This window comes from Heliconius melpomene, chromosome 10, assembly GCF_056956725.1.
Source record: "Heliconius melpomene rosina isolate 202511_hmr_F chromosome 10, ASM5695672v1, whole genome shotgun sequence".
NCBI classification, from domain to species: Eukaryota; Metazoa; Arthropoda; class Insecta; order Lepidoptera; family Nymphalidae; genus Heliconius; species Heliconius melpomene.
The window spans coordinates 7,422,227-7,436,293 of NC_140398.1; the positions used below are offsets into that span (position 1 = coordinate 7,422,227).

General features: G+C 33.4%; 1 protein-coding gene across 1 annotated transcript; it reads right to left on the minus strand.

The window, feature by feature from the left end:
• Positions 1-2,903: 2,903 nt before the first annotated feature.
• LOC146535380 (uncharacterized) lies at positions 2,904-5,880 on the minus strand. The gene has a single exon (XM_085192067.1). The coding sequence runs from the start codon at positions 4,678-4,680 to the stop codon at positions 2,989-2,991; it is 1,692 nt and encodes a 563-aa protein (XP_085048193.1). The 5' UTR covers positions 4,681-5,880; the 3' UTR covers positions 2,904-2,988.
• Positions 5,881-14,067: the final 8,187 nt, after the last annotated feature.

The following is a 14,067-nucleotide window of genomic DNA, read 5'->3' on the forward strand; positions in this document are numbered from 1 at the left end:
CTCAGTCAGTGAGGACAAGTCCTTTTATATATATAGATAATGTTCATCGGAGCACGTCGTGGTTCAGTGGCACAAGCATGTGACTGAAATTGGTCGGCTGTAGGTTTTATTCCCACTTGGGGGAATGAAATATTTAATATTTTCTATCTGTCGCGCTGGCAACAAGGCAAAGCGCGGCGTTGAGTTTTGAAACTTAACACGAAATGCCTCGAGAATTATGGAAAGTGAGAATGTCTTAACATTAGGTTTCCTGTCTATCCTAAATAAATGTGGAAAACAGTGTGAAGCTAAATAAACCATAATAGAAAGATTAATGATGTACTTGTATGTAAGCATATAGGACGTCTAGATATTTGCGTAAAGCCTAAGTTTACTTGAGTGACCACGTTGTCTAATTTGAGCTTTGATTGACGTAGAAGCTGCATAAGCTCGAAATGTAGGTGTAACAGTGACTAAAGCTAAAAGCAAACTACTATTGTTTGTTTGCAAGAAAAAAATATGCGATGGGAACATCGTGGCACAGTGTTAAAGCTTCTGTAAACACGATGGTTGTGGGTTCAATTATATCCATTGTTTTTTAATTTTATCATTCTGGTGGACAAAGCGCGCCGTTGAGTTCTGCCACACTTAATACCCAATGACTTGAAAATTGGGTAAAATTAGGGTAACAGAGTGTCTTAACTATAGGTATCCTGTGATTATCCTGACGTATCCGAAAAATACATTTACGACTTAAACTTTTACGAAAATGGATCTTATAACACCAGGTTTTTTGCTTATGCCTATAAATTAAACAAATATCTAAATACATAAAAAATATTCATATATTTTTTTAAAAGAAAATAAATATACCGACCAGCCAACCAAAAGAAATATTTCTCAGTTTCAAAAAAACACTGAGCTGATTTGGATAAAAATATTATCTAATGCTAATAACAACGCATAGGCAGCTCGTATACATACATACTACATGTAAAACTGATAATTTCCTTTTTTTGACATCGGTTGAAAATAAAGCTAAAAGAATACGTAAATACGTAATAATAAAAAAATATAAAAAGGAAAATAATATCTTAGAGAATAAAAGTGACGTTCTATTAGATGTTTCATATCTGGAGCCATTAATATGATTAAAAAAGCTAATTCTTAAAGCTTATCTGACGCAGAATTAAGATTAACTCACAACATAGTTTAATTTATTAAGAAGTTATATTATTGTGAGTACTTTTTGTATAAATTTTTAGGGTTCCGTTCTTCAAAAGAGATAAACGATACCCTTATAGGATCATTTTGTTTCTTTCTCAACTATCTGTCCGTCCGTCTGTCTGTCTGTTCGTTTGTCTATCTATCTGTCAAGACTATTTTTCTCAAGATCGTAAACGTAAATAAAACACAACCACAAAAAATATTATGAAATATAGGTCTAGATCTATAGTCTCTCTCACAGAAACAAATTGCTTCTAAGTAGAAGTGTGGGCTTATGCTTCGTTTTACCAAGTAGCAAATCTTATAGTAGAAATAAGGGAAAACTCTAAAAATTGGAAATTGGACGTATATAATAGAAAAAACTATTATAAAATTATATTTGTAATTTATTTCATACAAAATGAATGTATATGCCTAAACTTAACCTTATCAATTTTTGTAAGTCGTACTACTTAACGTACAATCATGTAATAGGTACGGAACCCTCAATGGTTGAATCCAACTCGCATTTAACCAGGTTTTTATGTACAGTGAGGGAACAAGGTTAATAATAATCGTGGTGAGTGCTTTTATATAAGTAATTAAATTAAATTAAATTAATTTTATTTATCTTTAGATGTATTTGTGGCGATTTTGTGTATCCGTGTGATGATTTTGGGTTTCAACTGAATATATAATAATGTTAGTATCTAAAACCTAGAATTAATCTATTTATCTAGAAAAGAAGAATGGAAAAATATTTCATTAGTTACATATATTTTATTTTTCTGAACTAACCAATAGCACTTTATCAAAAGAACAAGAAAATGAATTAAAAAATATCTCTATCAATTTGGAAGTAGGCTCATTTGTATGCAAATCGTGACATTAGCACGGATTAGTGATCCGACGTGAAATGGGAGCAAATTTAAGGGTTCCGGACACAACTAACGAACAAATCGCTTTATTATGCAAAACTAAGGCAAATATATCTTAGAATTAGATTTAGTATTGTGAATTGGTTTATGTATTACTTATGATCTGAAGTTCAATTATTATTATGGAAGACAACGCCGTAATATCGCAGTGGAGCAGGATGTGACTAAAAAAAAGATGGTTGTGAGTCTGAATTCTACCCAAAATATTTTAAAATAAAATCTTCCCTTAAATGGGGATTTCACTCAAAATTATCGATTTTACTTGACTCCTAACAACTGAGCTACGACGGTGTTTTTTCCCTAAAACGTTTTCAGATAATAATATAATTTTCATATAGCTGGCGGACATATTTGTCACAGTTGAGCTTCTTCTATGGCAGTAATCTGAGCCTCATAGAAATTGATATTAATCTGGCTTTGTGATTTATATTTTATTAGATCACAATTCATGATTGAGAAATGCTATACTTCGTTTCAATCAAATATAATATAAGTATCTATCTAAATTTAGTATTTTTAGATTGATCTTAGAATTTTGGAATACAAAAGGGGATGCTTCTACAGATTTGTAGAGTTTTTTTCAGATTTAATGAAAATGATTTAAACTTTGGTTTAAGAATCTTAACGCAGTAGAAGTCTCTAACTAAAAATAATGTTTGCGCAAAACTCATTAGATTATTTCTTTAAGTTCAAGCTGTAATTTATAAATTTATTTTGATGATTTTGACAAAAAAATATTATTGAGTGAAGTCAGGGAATAACCAATGTTAGGTATTTAAAAAATATATATTTGACTTTAAGATACATACATATATTTATGTTACTGTTACTTAACGCACATTACATTAAGACATCACTTTCAAATTTAAGAATCACACAAATCTTTTTGAGGTATATGCGATTTTTCAAAAAGCTCTACCATTTTTTCGTTATCTGTATAGTATTTTGTTAAATCAGAGCTATCTTTGCCAACTATAACACTGCCAACCACATTTTCTTGAGTTGCACCTGAAAAGACAACTTTATTTTTTTTCATTTGGCTATAATACTGATCAAGAATAAAGTTTTTTTGTCCCTGAGTTCTATTATTTACGTTTTCCTTACGAATGCCGCATATAGTCTGTATCAATGATCCTAATGTCATTTGGTCAAGAAATCTCCTTTGAACAGCTGTCGCTTGTACGTTGGCTATAATTTCTTTGTATTTGTTTTCTAGTTTGTCTATTGCTGTACTAAGTTCTATTTGATATTCATCAGTAATTTCCTTAGTAATTTGAGCTCTCTGTTTCATAAGTTGAAATTGTAGGAAGCACTCTGTTAATTGTTTCTCTTTCTTTAAATTATATATCTTCTCTTCGTATGCTTTGCAATATTTGTTCTTACATTTTCGATGGTCGTTCATATATTTTTCTAAATCGGTTTTTTGTGTTGTGGAAATTTCTGTTAAATTGTTATTTAGTTTTTCAATAGTAATATTTAATAGAGCAATTTCTTCTATTTTTTTATTAATAATTTCATCTTTGCTTGTTGTCATACTTTGTATTTCTTCTATTTTTTTATTTAGTGACTCTTCGTATTGATTTTTCATTTCTGATATTTTTTGTTCATATTTTTCTTTCAGTTCTAGTTTTAGCCTACTCTCAATCTCCATAGTTTCTATTTTGTGCTTTGCTTGTATTTCTTCGATTTCGAATCTCTTCATGTCATCATAGTTATCCAATGTATTTTTAAGAGTAGTAATATTTTCTATTAGAATTTTTCTAGAAGACTGAACTTCTTCTAATTTACATTTAAGTGATTTCACAGTCACCAAGCATTCTGCGGATGGATTGTGCGTACTTGTGAAAACATCAATTTTCAATATATCATCATAAGAGTCGTCACGTTCATTTTTCAATATATAATTTCCTTTTACGCATGTTAACTCGTCACGTAAGTGTATATTTTGTTGTTTAAGGTTCCGTAGTTTAAATATAAGGTTTTCAATTCTAGATCGGTAATAAATATTCTGAAAAATATTGCTTACATTACTGGAAACATTGCCATCGCTACTTTTTTGAGGGCCGTCTAAGAGTAAATTACTTTGTGGTATATTATCAATATTCAAGAAACTTGATTTATTGTTATTATTACTTTTTGATTCGGTAGGACACTGTTTCATTTCATTACTGTTCATAGAAGTTATACCTGTGATTGATGCGGTGCTTTCTTCATAATTTAAAAGAGTCCTTGTGTTTTCTAAGTCTACTAAAATATATTCCGTTTCAGTTGAAGATTCATCATGGTTTATATTATTTGGGAGAGGAGATAATTCATCAAAAATTGGCTTTGAAATGAATGGTTCTTCCAACGTTCCTTTAGCCAGTTGATAACATAAAGAAAATATATATTTGTTTCGCAACAGTTTTTCCTTACACTTGGATTGGGAAAGTTTTTCGATCCAATCATTGCAGATTTCGATTACATTCTGATCTTGGAGCTGACCTAGATAAGGTCTCATAATTTCTAAATAGCATTTGTATTCAGCGTCAAGATTTTCTTCGTTCTGTTTGTCCATTATTGAATTTTTCTCGGAATAAATAATGAAATAATATAATCTGTCATGTTAATTTTTGAAATATGATACGTCTTATATAAAAAGTCTATAGTTATTCGTTCTGAATAAAACATAATATATATTTATGCTGAAAAAAAAGTATAAAAGCAAAAATAAAAAAAAATATATTGCGCCTAGTTTCAAATCCGACTCGAGCTAAAATAAATGCCTGAAAACCTCTATAATAGAAGTTGCTTTCAGATTCAGTATCAGTAAGAAGCTTACTCTGGACGTAGGCAACGACTTTAGACCGTATAATCGGATTTAGAATAACTAAATGCTATAGGAAATTTATTTAAAACGAGACAGTTATATTTTTGTCGTATTTCTTGTCTAACTTTGTCGTAAAAAACTATATTTTTCTTTTTAAGAATTTTAATTTGAAGAGTACAAAGCACAGCGTTAAGTTCCGTCACTCAACACTATCTCACAAATAGTGCTTTATTTTTTATCCTGCTATACGGGATAAAGCGAGAAGATAAAAAAATTAAACACAGTGCACATCCCAGTTTACACTGAACTATAACAAAATAACATTTTGACACATTTGCTCTTTACTTTGCGTAGGCGTTTTATTTTTTTAATACTTTTACTAGACTTTTATTTTAATTATAATAAAGTAATTAAATAATTTCTTTTTCCAAAACTATTTTATTTATATAGTAACTAGTGTAAATTCCTGTCACAAATTCCTGTCACGTCAAAAAGTTTCACGTTTTTCCAAAACGCCCCCCGAATTAGAAACTCTAAAGAAACTATTCTAAAGTATCTTCTATTTATATCACAGTGCCTAATATCTTGCCACTGATAAGCCAAAGTCAAATATTTTATCAATTAAAAAGTAAGACTCATCAAGCTTTATAAATTACTGCCATACTCATTCCTTAGATAAGTGTAATTTATTAAGCAAAGTGAAAAGGAAGCACTTTTATAAATTTTACACAGAAAAAAACTGGAGTCATATTACCTCTTGTAAGATATTAAAACCGTCTTATAAAGTATTCAAAACTATACGAGCTGTAATCTCTTGTGGTATAGTTAAATTGGCATCAGAGATGGTCACCAGTTCAATTATTACTTAAGTTAATGATTTTTCTATTAATATTGATATTTTATGGTCATATGGTTTCTTTATAGAATGGAGCATTGACCACCATGAAGCATTTGATTCTATAAAATAGTCAAAGACAGTGAGTATTTAATAAAATAAATATAATATTTTATTTCTTTATATATAAGTCTTATCTAGTATTACAATAATTAAAATGGTCGATCTTGTTATAAAATTTCTTATCTCTATTATTACTTTAAACATTTTCATCACTTAAATTTTACTTACACGCTAACGCATTTAGAATCCCACTAACGTAAATTCCATCAACAATAAGCTCCTATAAAGGGTTTTGCGACCAAAGCCGTGAAATCAACCATAAAGATAAAATTACTTTAAACCATTCATTTACCATAAAAATAATCTTATTCGTATCTTTATAGCTTTAGAATATGATTTCGCAAACCCACCCTTAAATATACTGGATAAGGTGCACTTTAGCTATATTATTCAATGCCTTTGGCTACAAAATGGAAATTTAAGACATTGGTTTAGATGCAATTTGTAAGGACAAATCCTGATGTCTTTAATGTAATACACAATAACTAATATTTTATTGATTATACATATGGAAATCTTTTATAGTTTACGTTTTTATTGTAAGAATGTACCTTTTTTTGTACTATACGGATATTAAGATTGGGCAGAGGGAAACTAACGTAACCTAATACATTTTGACTCCCGCTATCTGCCCAGTATTTAAGATATTGAATACAAGGCGGAGAAATGATAATAATTTTGCTTCCCTGGGTGAGAATCAAACCCACATCGACCCGATTATAGTTAGACGCTGCTCCACTAAACATGTAATATGTCGGATTCGGGCGGAAAAAGAGAGTAATGTGGCACTAGCTTCTCTCTCCATATCACGCTTTCTTGAATAAAGAAAAACAAATCTCAAAAAAAAGTATACTACATGAGTAGGTATTTCCAAAGTAAAATAAGTTTTTATAAAATCAATATGTTAAATATTACCGCCCGCTACTTTGCTTATGGGGAAAGTTCACGCACTCTTACCATATTACTTCCATTAACCTTAAGTTTTGCAACAGGGAGGCAAATGTTCTGCGTAGTCTGCAAGTAAGTAGTAGAAACAAGTAGTGTGAATCTGAAAAAAACTTGAAATAAAAAGGAAATCTTCAATTACTTTGTTAAAATTATTGATAGCAATTGACATATCTATTAATTTCCTATCACACTGTACTTTAGATTGACTAATGGTGGCTTTGTTTGTATCTAAAATGTAAAAAAGGCGGTATATTTTTAGATGAATTAGCCAAATTGAGCTCGGGCAGTCAGGCAAGTGTTGATGCATTATAAATGGGCCCTTGAACCTTACTCTTAGATCGCAATCCCAGGCACTACTTCGAGTTCAAGGGTATAAGAATTTGTATTTACTCTAAATTCATAAATTCATAATAATAAAATTCTTACTTAGTACTTATTACAATAACAGTTGTCCTCCGCGTCATTTTAATACGGATGATGGCATTTGGTTCAACGTCTTCTTTAAGTTAACGAGTTAGAAACGAAGATAATCTTATCATTTTTAGTTTTTAAGACATTTCTAACAATGTCTTTATTTCATTACAGTCTTTAAAATCTATTGCTTGCAGTACTGCTGCTTCATTTATACCTGTATTGCTAAAATATACCCTATTAGAATAAAAATAGATTTCAATTTACAGTACCAAAGGCAAATGTCAATTAAAATCATTATGCTTCGTATTTCGAAGGAAATCGGTCGTAGTGTTATGTAACATGTAATTTGGCCTTATGCTGTTGTAGTGCAGATGTGACGAGTCCAATTACATTTGATGGTAGTGAGTTCGAATTTGGGTGAATATGAATCATGGATGAAGAAATATATATGACTAGCGGACGCGCGCAGCTTCGCTTGCGTATTTAAGGGTGAATTCTAATAACCCATGAAACATGTGTTCAATGAAATTTCAAATTTTATAAAAATCGGTGGCGATTTAAGAATTTTCCCATACAAACTTTCAACCCCTTATTTGCACCCTTAGGGGGTGAATTCTAGAAAACCATGAAACATGTGTTTAATTATTTACGTTTAAGAGTCTGAATTTCAAATTTTATAAAAATTGGTGACGATTTAAAAAAAACCTATATAAACTTTCAACCCCTTATTTGCACCCTTAAGGGGAGAATTATAGAAAACTATGAAACACGTGTTCAATTAAATACTTTTAAAAATCTAAATTTCAAATTTTATAAAAATCGGTGCCGATTTAAATTTTTTTCCATACAAACTTTGGACCCCTATTTCACCCCTTTAGGGTTAAAATTTTTCAAAATCCCTTCTTAGTGGATGTCCAGATTACGAAAGTAAACTTTTGTCTAAATTCCACGTTTCTACGCACAGCGGTTACGGCTGTGCGTGCGTCTTACCTCAGTCAGTGAGGACAAGTCCTTTTATATATATAGACTAGCGACCCTCTTGCGGCTTCGCCCGCTTTTACTACTGGATTATTCATATAATGTATGTTTGCAAAACACTTAAGATAATGTGAAAATTAATTAAACCCTAATGCAACCCGCATTTTCGTAGCACAGCAAGGATTTTTTAGTAGGTACCGTTCAAGTACTTATTAAAATATATTTAAATGACTATTTTTAGATAGTTAAATGACTATTTTTAAACGGAAGAAATTATAAACAAAAACCTACCTACTAATAACTACTACAAAAAATATGAAACCAAATAAAACGCGCTGAAATTATACATAATAATACGTGCAAACGCACCTAAATCTTCGTTGCTATAGAGGCAGGCGGTTTTTTTTTCGAGCTTGTGGTTAATGCTGAAGAGGGTATTCTGTCCCTGATGAAAAGCAAGCACTACGTGGCTGCCTGTGAGGAAAATTCAATAGAATGCATCGGCTGGGAATCGAACCCGGGCCGTCCACGTGGCAGGCGAGCATTCTACCACTGAACCACCGATGCGTGTAAGGCGCGGCGGACGCGCTTGTATAAGCAAAACGTCGTCGAGGCGAGCCATTTCGCAGCAAGGATTTTTTGATATTGTAACAACTTCTAAAGTACTTATTAAAATGAAAAACAGTAAAAGACAGTTTTGATCTCCATTAAATGGCCAACGTAACTAATATACTTATTTATATGCTGAGAGTAAGGGGTAAGTGAAACTTGACTCGATACAGCTGATGTGTGCACGGTGTGATGTGTTAACAATTAAATGCGTTTTTCTCTAAAACTATTCGCAATTTCGAAATAGTATAAATAGCAAATTTTATCTTCGTTTAACGTAGAAATTTAATAAAGTATTTTAAAGGATAAGGATTAATACCATTATGGAAAAATATCCCTCACAATAAAAAATATATTGAAATTACTATTTTTAGACAGAAATATGATCACTACACGTTATTCTTAAAAGATACGAATATGCCATCGCGGACTTTTTTGTAGATCTTATTAAGAGGAACAATACTCCAGTACATTTATTTCATGTAGTACTTACCATTAAAGCAGCGCATGCGCGAAAGTGTCTCAACGGGTAGGACTTTAGACACATTTATCGTATTTATGTTAATTTACATAAGAATGTACAAATAATAAACTATATATAAACCTTCTACGAAAAACACTCGACTTAATGGTGAAGACCGCATCAAAATCCGTTGGGTGGTTTAGAAGAAGAAGAGTTAGAAACAACAGACAGACACGAAAAGCGACTTTGTTTTATAAGATACTAGCGACCCTATTGCGGCTTCGCCCGCTTTAACTACTGGATTATTCATATAATGTATGTTTGCAAAGCACTTAAAATAATGTGAAAATTAATTAAACCCTAATGCAACCCGCATTTTTTTAGTTTCAATAAGGATTTTCCAATTGTTTTACACAGCAAGGATTTTTTAGTAGGTAGCGTAATTTTAAATCTGTGCTACTAATCTTTTCAAGTACTTATTAAAATATATTTAAATGACTATTTTTAGATAGTTAAATGACTATTTTTAAACGGAAGAAATTAGAAACAAAAACCTACCTACTAATAAGTTATTAGTAATAACTACTACAAAAAATATGAAACCAAATATATCGCGCTGAAATAATACATTCAACTCGAATTATCCAATACGTGCAAACGATGAAATTGAAACATTCTGTCCCTGATGAAAAGCAAGCACTAAGTGGCTGCCTGTGAGGAAAATTAAAGAGAATGCATCGGCCAGGAATCAAACCCGGGCCGCCCGCGTGGCAGGCGAGCATTCTACCACTGAACCACCGATGCGTGTGAGGCAGGCGACGCGGCGGACGCATGGCGAGTGGCGAGCCGTTTCGCAGCAAGGATTTTTTGATATTGTAACAACTTCTAAAGTATTTATTAAAATGAAAAACAGTTAAAGACAGTTTTGATCTACATTAAATGGCCAACGTAACTAATATACTTATTTATATGTTGAGAGTAAGGGATAAGTGAAACTTGAGTAACATACAGCTGATGTGTCAACGGCGGGATGTGTCAACAATTAAATGCGTTTTTCTGTAAAACTATTCGCAATTTCGAAAAAGTGTAAAAAGCAAATTTTATCTTCATTTAACGTAGAAAATTAATAAAGTATTTTAAAGGATAAGGATTAATACCATTATGGAAAAATATGGCTCACAATAAAAAATATATTGAAATTGCGACCCGCTCGCGGCTTCCCCCGCCTTAACTACTGAATTATTCATATAATGTATGTTTGCAAAGCACTTAAGATAATGTGAAAATTAATTAAACCCTAATGCAACCTGCATTTTCGTAATTCCAATAAGAATTTTCAAATTGTTTTAAAATAAACACAAATAAATAACACAAATAACAGAAAACTTAAACGAAAGAAATTATAAACAATAGACTACCTACTATTCTCTTACCCAAAAATACTTAAACGAAAGATGTAACCAACTATGTCGCGTGGAAATACATTATAATTATTGGATAACTCCAAAATACGTGCCATCACTTCTAAATTTACTTTGCCAGGCGCAGAATTGAAGCATTCTCTCGGCCATCTCCGTAGTAGCTCAGAACGACATCAGAGCGTTGGTCCGACCGTGGTCCCAGGCGAAAACCTGCTTTAGAGCAGACACATGGAAGGGGAGGGGATTGGAATTGAACACTCGGTTTCTTGAGGAAGGCCTAGATTAAACGACCAAGATGACTGCGCATGAGTCGGATTTGGAGGAGGATAGAAAGTTCCTTGGAAGAAGACGTCTGACCTCGGGCGGCCGGGTATGCGGAGTGCTGCTCCTTAGGTGCAGGTGACCCGATACACCGGCGCAACGGAATACGTTGGACGCGAGGCGACCAATGTGTACCTCTAGGGTTTCTATTTTTAGGTTGCGGTGAGTGGCGCGTGGTGTTCACGTAGTATGGTGCCTGCGTCACTCGCCGGAGGGTGAGGTTCCGTACGACCTACAGGATTCCTCGTTGAGTAATACTCGCTAGGGCATTGTGATGTCATCAATGTATAGTGCGTAGAGAGCAGGTGACAAAATTCTGACTGGGACAACGGCAGCGATCGGGTCGCTGCTAGCACTCTCAACTCTCACGCAACATGTCCTGTCACTTACAAAGCAGAGCGGCAAAGACATGCGCGACGTGCTGGGGGGTGCCCGCTCTGATCACTTTATGAAGTAAGCCCGGGTGCCAGACGCGGTAGAATACGCGTGCTACGTCAAGGAAGACTGCTATTGCCCACTCATACTCTCTCTCGGTTGATCACTGTTGCGTAGTTTACCCAGAGTGGTATACCCACTCGCCAAACTGCTCGCTTTGTGGGTGGATGTGTGACTGAAGAAGTGAGAGGAGTAACTTCTCGAACAACTTGGCGACCGTACTAAGAAGGATTATAGATCGATATCCCTCAGCAGCATAATGAGCAGGCCTTCCTTCCATGCCCGGGGGAAAGAAGCCAGGCGGGTGCGGCGGATCCACTATTATAAGCAAAATGTTGCGGGGCACGACGGACGTGTGGGAGGAAAATTAAAGAGAATGCATCGGCCGGGAATCGAACCCGGGCCGCCCGCGTGGCAGGCGAGCATTCTACCACTGAACCACCGATGACTACTCATCACGCGCTTGTGTATAAATAAGCAAAACGTCGCGAGGCGCGTTTCGCAGCAAGGATGTTTTAGTATTTGAACAACTTCTAAAGTACTTATTAAAATGAAAAAACAGTAAAAGACAGTTCATCTACATTAAATGGCCAACGTAACTAACATACTTATTTATATGCTGAGAGTAAGGGATAAGTGAAACTTGAGTCGGCACAGCTAATGAGTCAACGGCGTGATGTGTCAACAATTAAATGCGTTCTTCTCTAAAACTATTCGCAATTTCGAAATAGTGTAAAAAGCAAATTTTATCTTCGTTTAACGTAGAAAATTAATTAAGTATTTTAAAGGATAAGGATTAGTACCATTATGGAAAAATATCCCTCACAATAAAAAATATATTGAAATTACTATTTTTAGACAGAAATATGATCACTACACGTTATCCTTAAAAGATAAAAATATGCTCTCGCGGACTTTTTTGTAGATCTTATTAAGAGGAACAATACTCCAGTACATTTTTTTCATGTAGTACTTACCATTAAAGCAGCGCATGCGCGAAAGTGTCTCAACGGGTAGGACTTTATACATATTTATCGTATTTATGTTAATTTACATAAGAATGTACAAATAATAAACTATATATAAACCTTCTACGAAAAATACTCGACCTAATGGTGAAAACCGCATAAAAATCCATTGGGTGGTTTAGAAGAAGAAGAGTTAGAAACAACAGACAGACACGAAAAGCGACTTTGTTTTATAAGATATAGGATAGGATAGGAGATGTGAGGAGAGGAGGAGTGTCTTAACACTACGTTATCTCTGCCTACCCTGCTGCATATACTGCTATATACAAAAAAAATCTTAAATAACACGAAAAGAAGATCAGGTTCCAACGAATATTTGCTGTTGCTTCCACTTTCGCGAAACACAAACATCACATTGTATTAGGATAGCTGGCCCCCAATAAAGAATCGATCTGAAAATATTGCACAAGTTAAAAGAATTTTGCGTATTTTTATTGTTTAATTTTGCAGGTCTAATTTATTTATCGCCGTACGACCGTGGTGCAATACTACACCATGTAACTGCAAACGTAATGGGAGGAGATCAGTTCGATTTCCATTCTGGAAACAGATTTACCACTCTAATAGACAAAGCGCTACGTTGAATCCCGCTACTAAACATGCAAGATGCAAGGTTTCAAGAATTGGGCCTGAAATGGTAAACGGAGTGTCTTAACATCAGGCTTTCCATGTGTATGCAAGAGAATGCGTGGAACTGCTTTTTTGAGATTTACTTTAAGGAGGCTGAGATTATTTAGAAATTAATCACTTTCTGTTTGAAAATATTCCAAGAAGTTTCTCCTTATTTTTATAGTTAGCCTATAGAATATTTTTTAAGTTAGATAGCTGAAACGTCTTACCTATGATACAATAATATTTTATTTTGATTTAAGAAGGATTTTTTTGCTGTTGATACAACCAATTTATAAACAAGGATTTACTTTTTTAGTTTATTGTTAGACCATTACTTTTATTACCTCTTAGTTTGTAGTTAGTATACAGTAATAAAGTTTATTGCAAACTTAATTAAGACAATTTATATGAGAATAAACAATAGGGCAGGTGTACAAGAGGCGATTTTATTGCTAAAGAGATCTAGCTAACACCTGTAGGCAAAGGAAAATTATCTGGCTTCGGAAGAAACGAGTGCAAAAACAATATTAATAATATGTTTTTTATGTTTATGCTATAGAAATAACTGTGGTGGTTGCTGGTTCGATCCCTAATCGGTAATTGACTGACTCGATGATTTCATATTGTAACTATTCTTATATCCTCGCTCTGATAGGCAGAGAGGTATTCAGTTCCTACACTCAACACACAATATTTCGAATTGAAAACATGAGGTTTATTTCCTTCACAACCTTCACGTATACACCGCATGTAGAAGGGCAGGCAGAGGGAAGTTAGTGTTAAGACACTCCGTTCTCCACTTTTCGAGAAAATTTCCCTAATTTTTGAGACATTGCGTGTGGAGTAGCGGAGATCAACGCCATACTTTATCTTTATAATTATAATTTATTTTAACTTAAGCCCAACAAATCTTTTAAAACATACCAAGTATAGTTTAAAAGATTGGTA

Bases quoted from the DNA above. Each gene is read 5' to 3' on its own strand.
- LOC146535380 (XM_085192067.1), bottom strand. From the start codon at position 4,680: ATGGACAAACAGAACGAAGAAAATCTTGACGCTGAATACAAATGCTAT.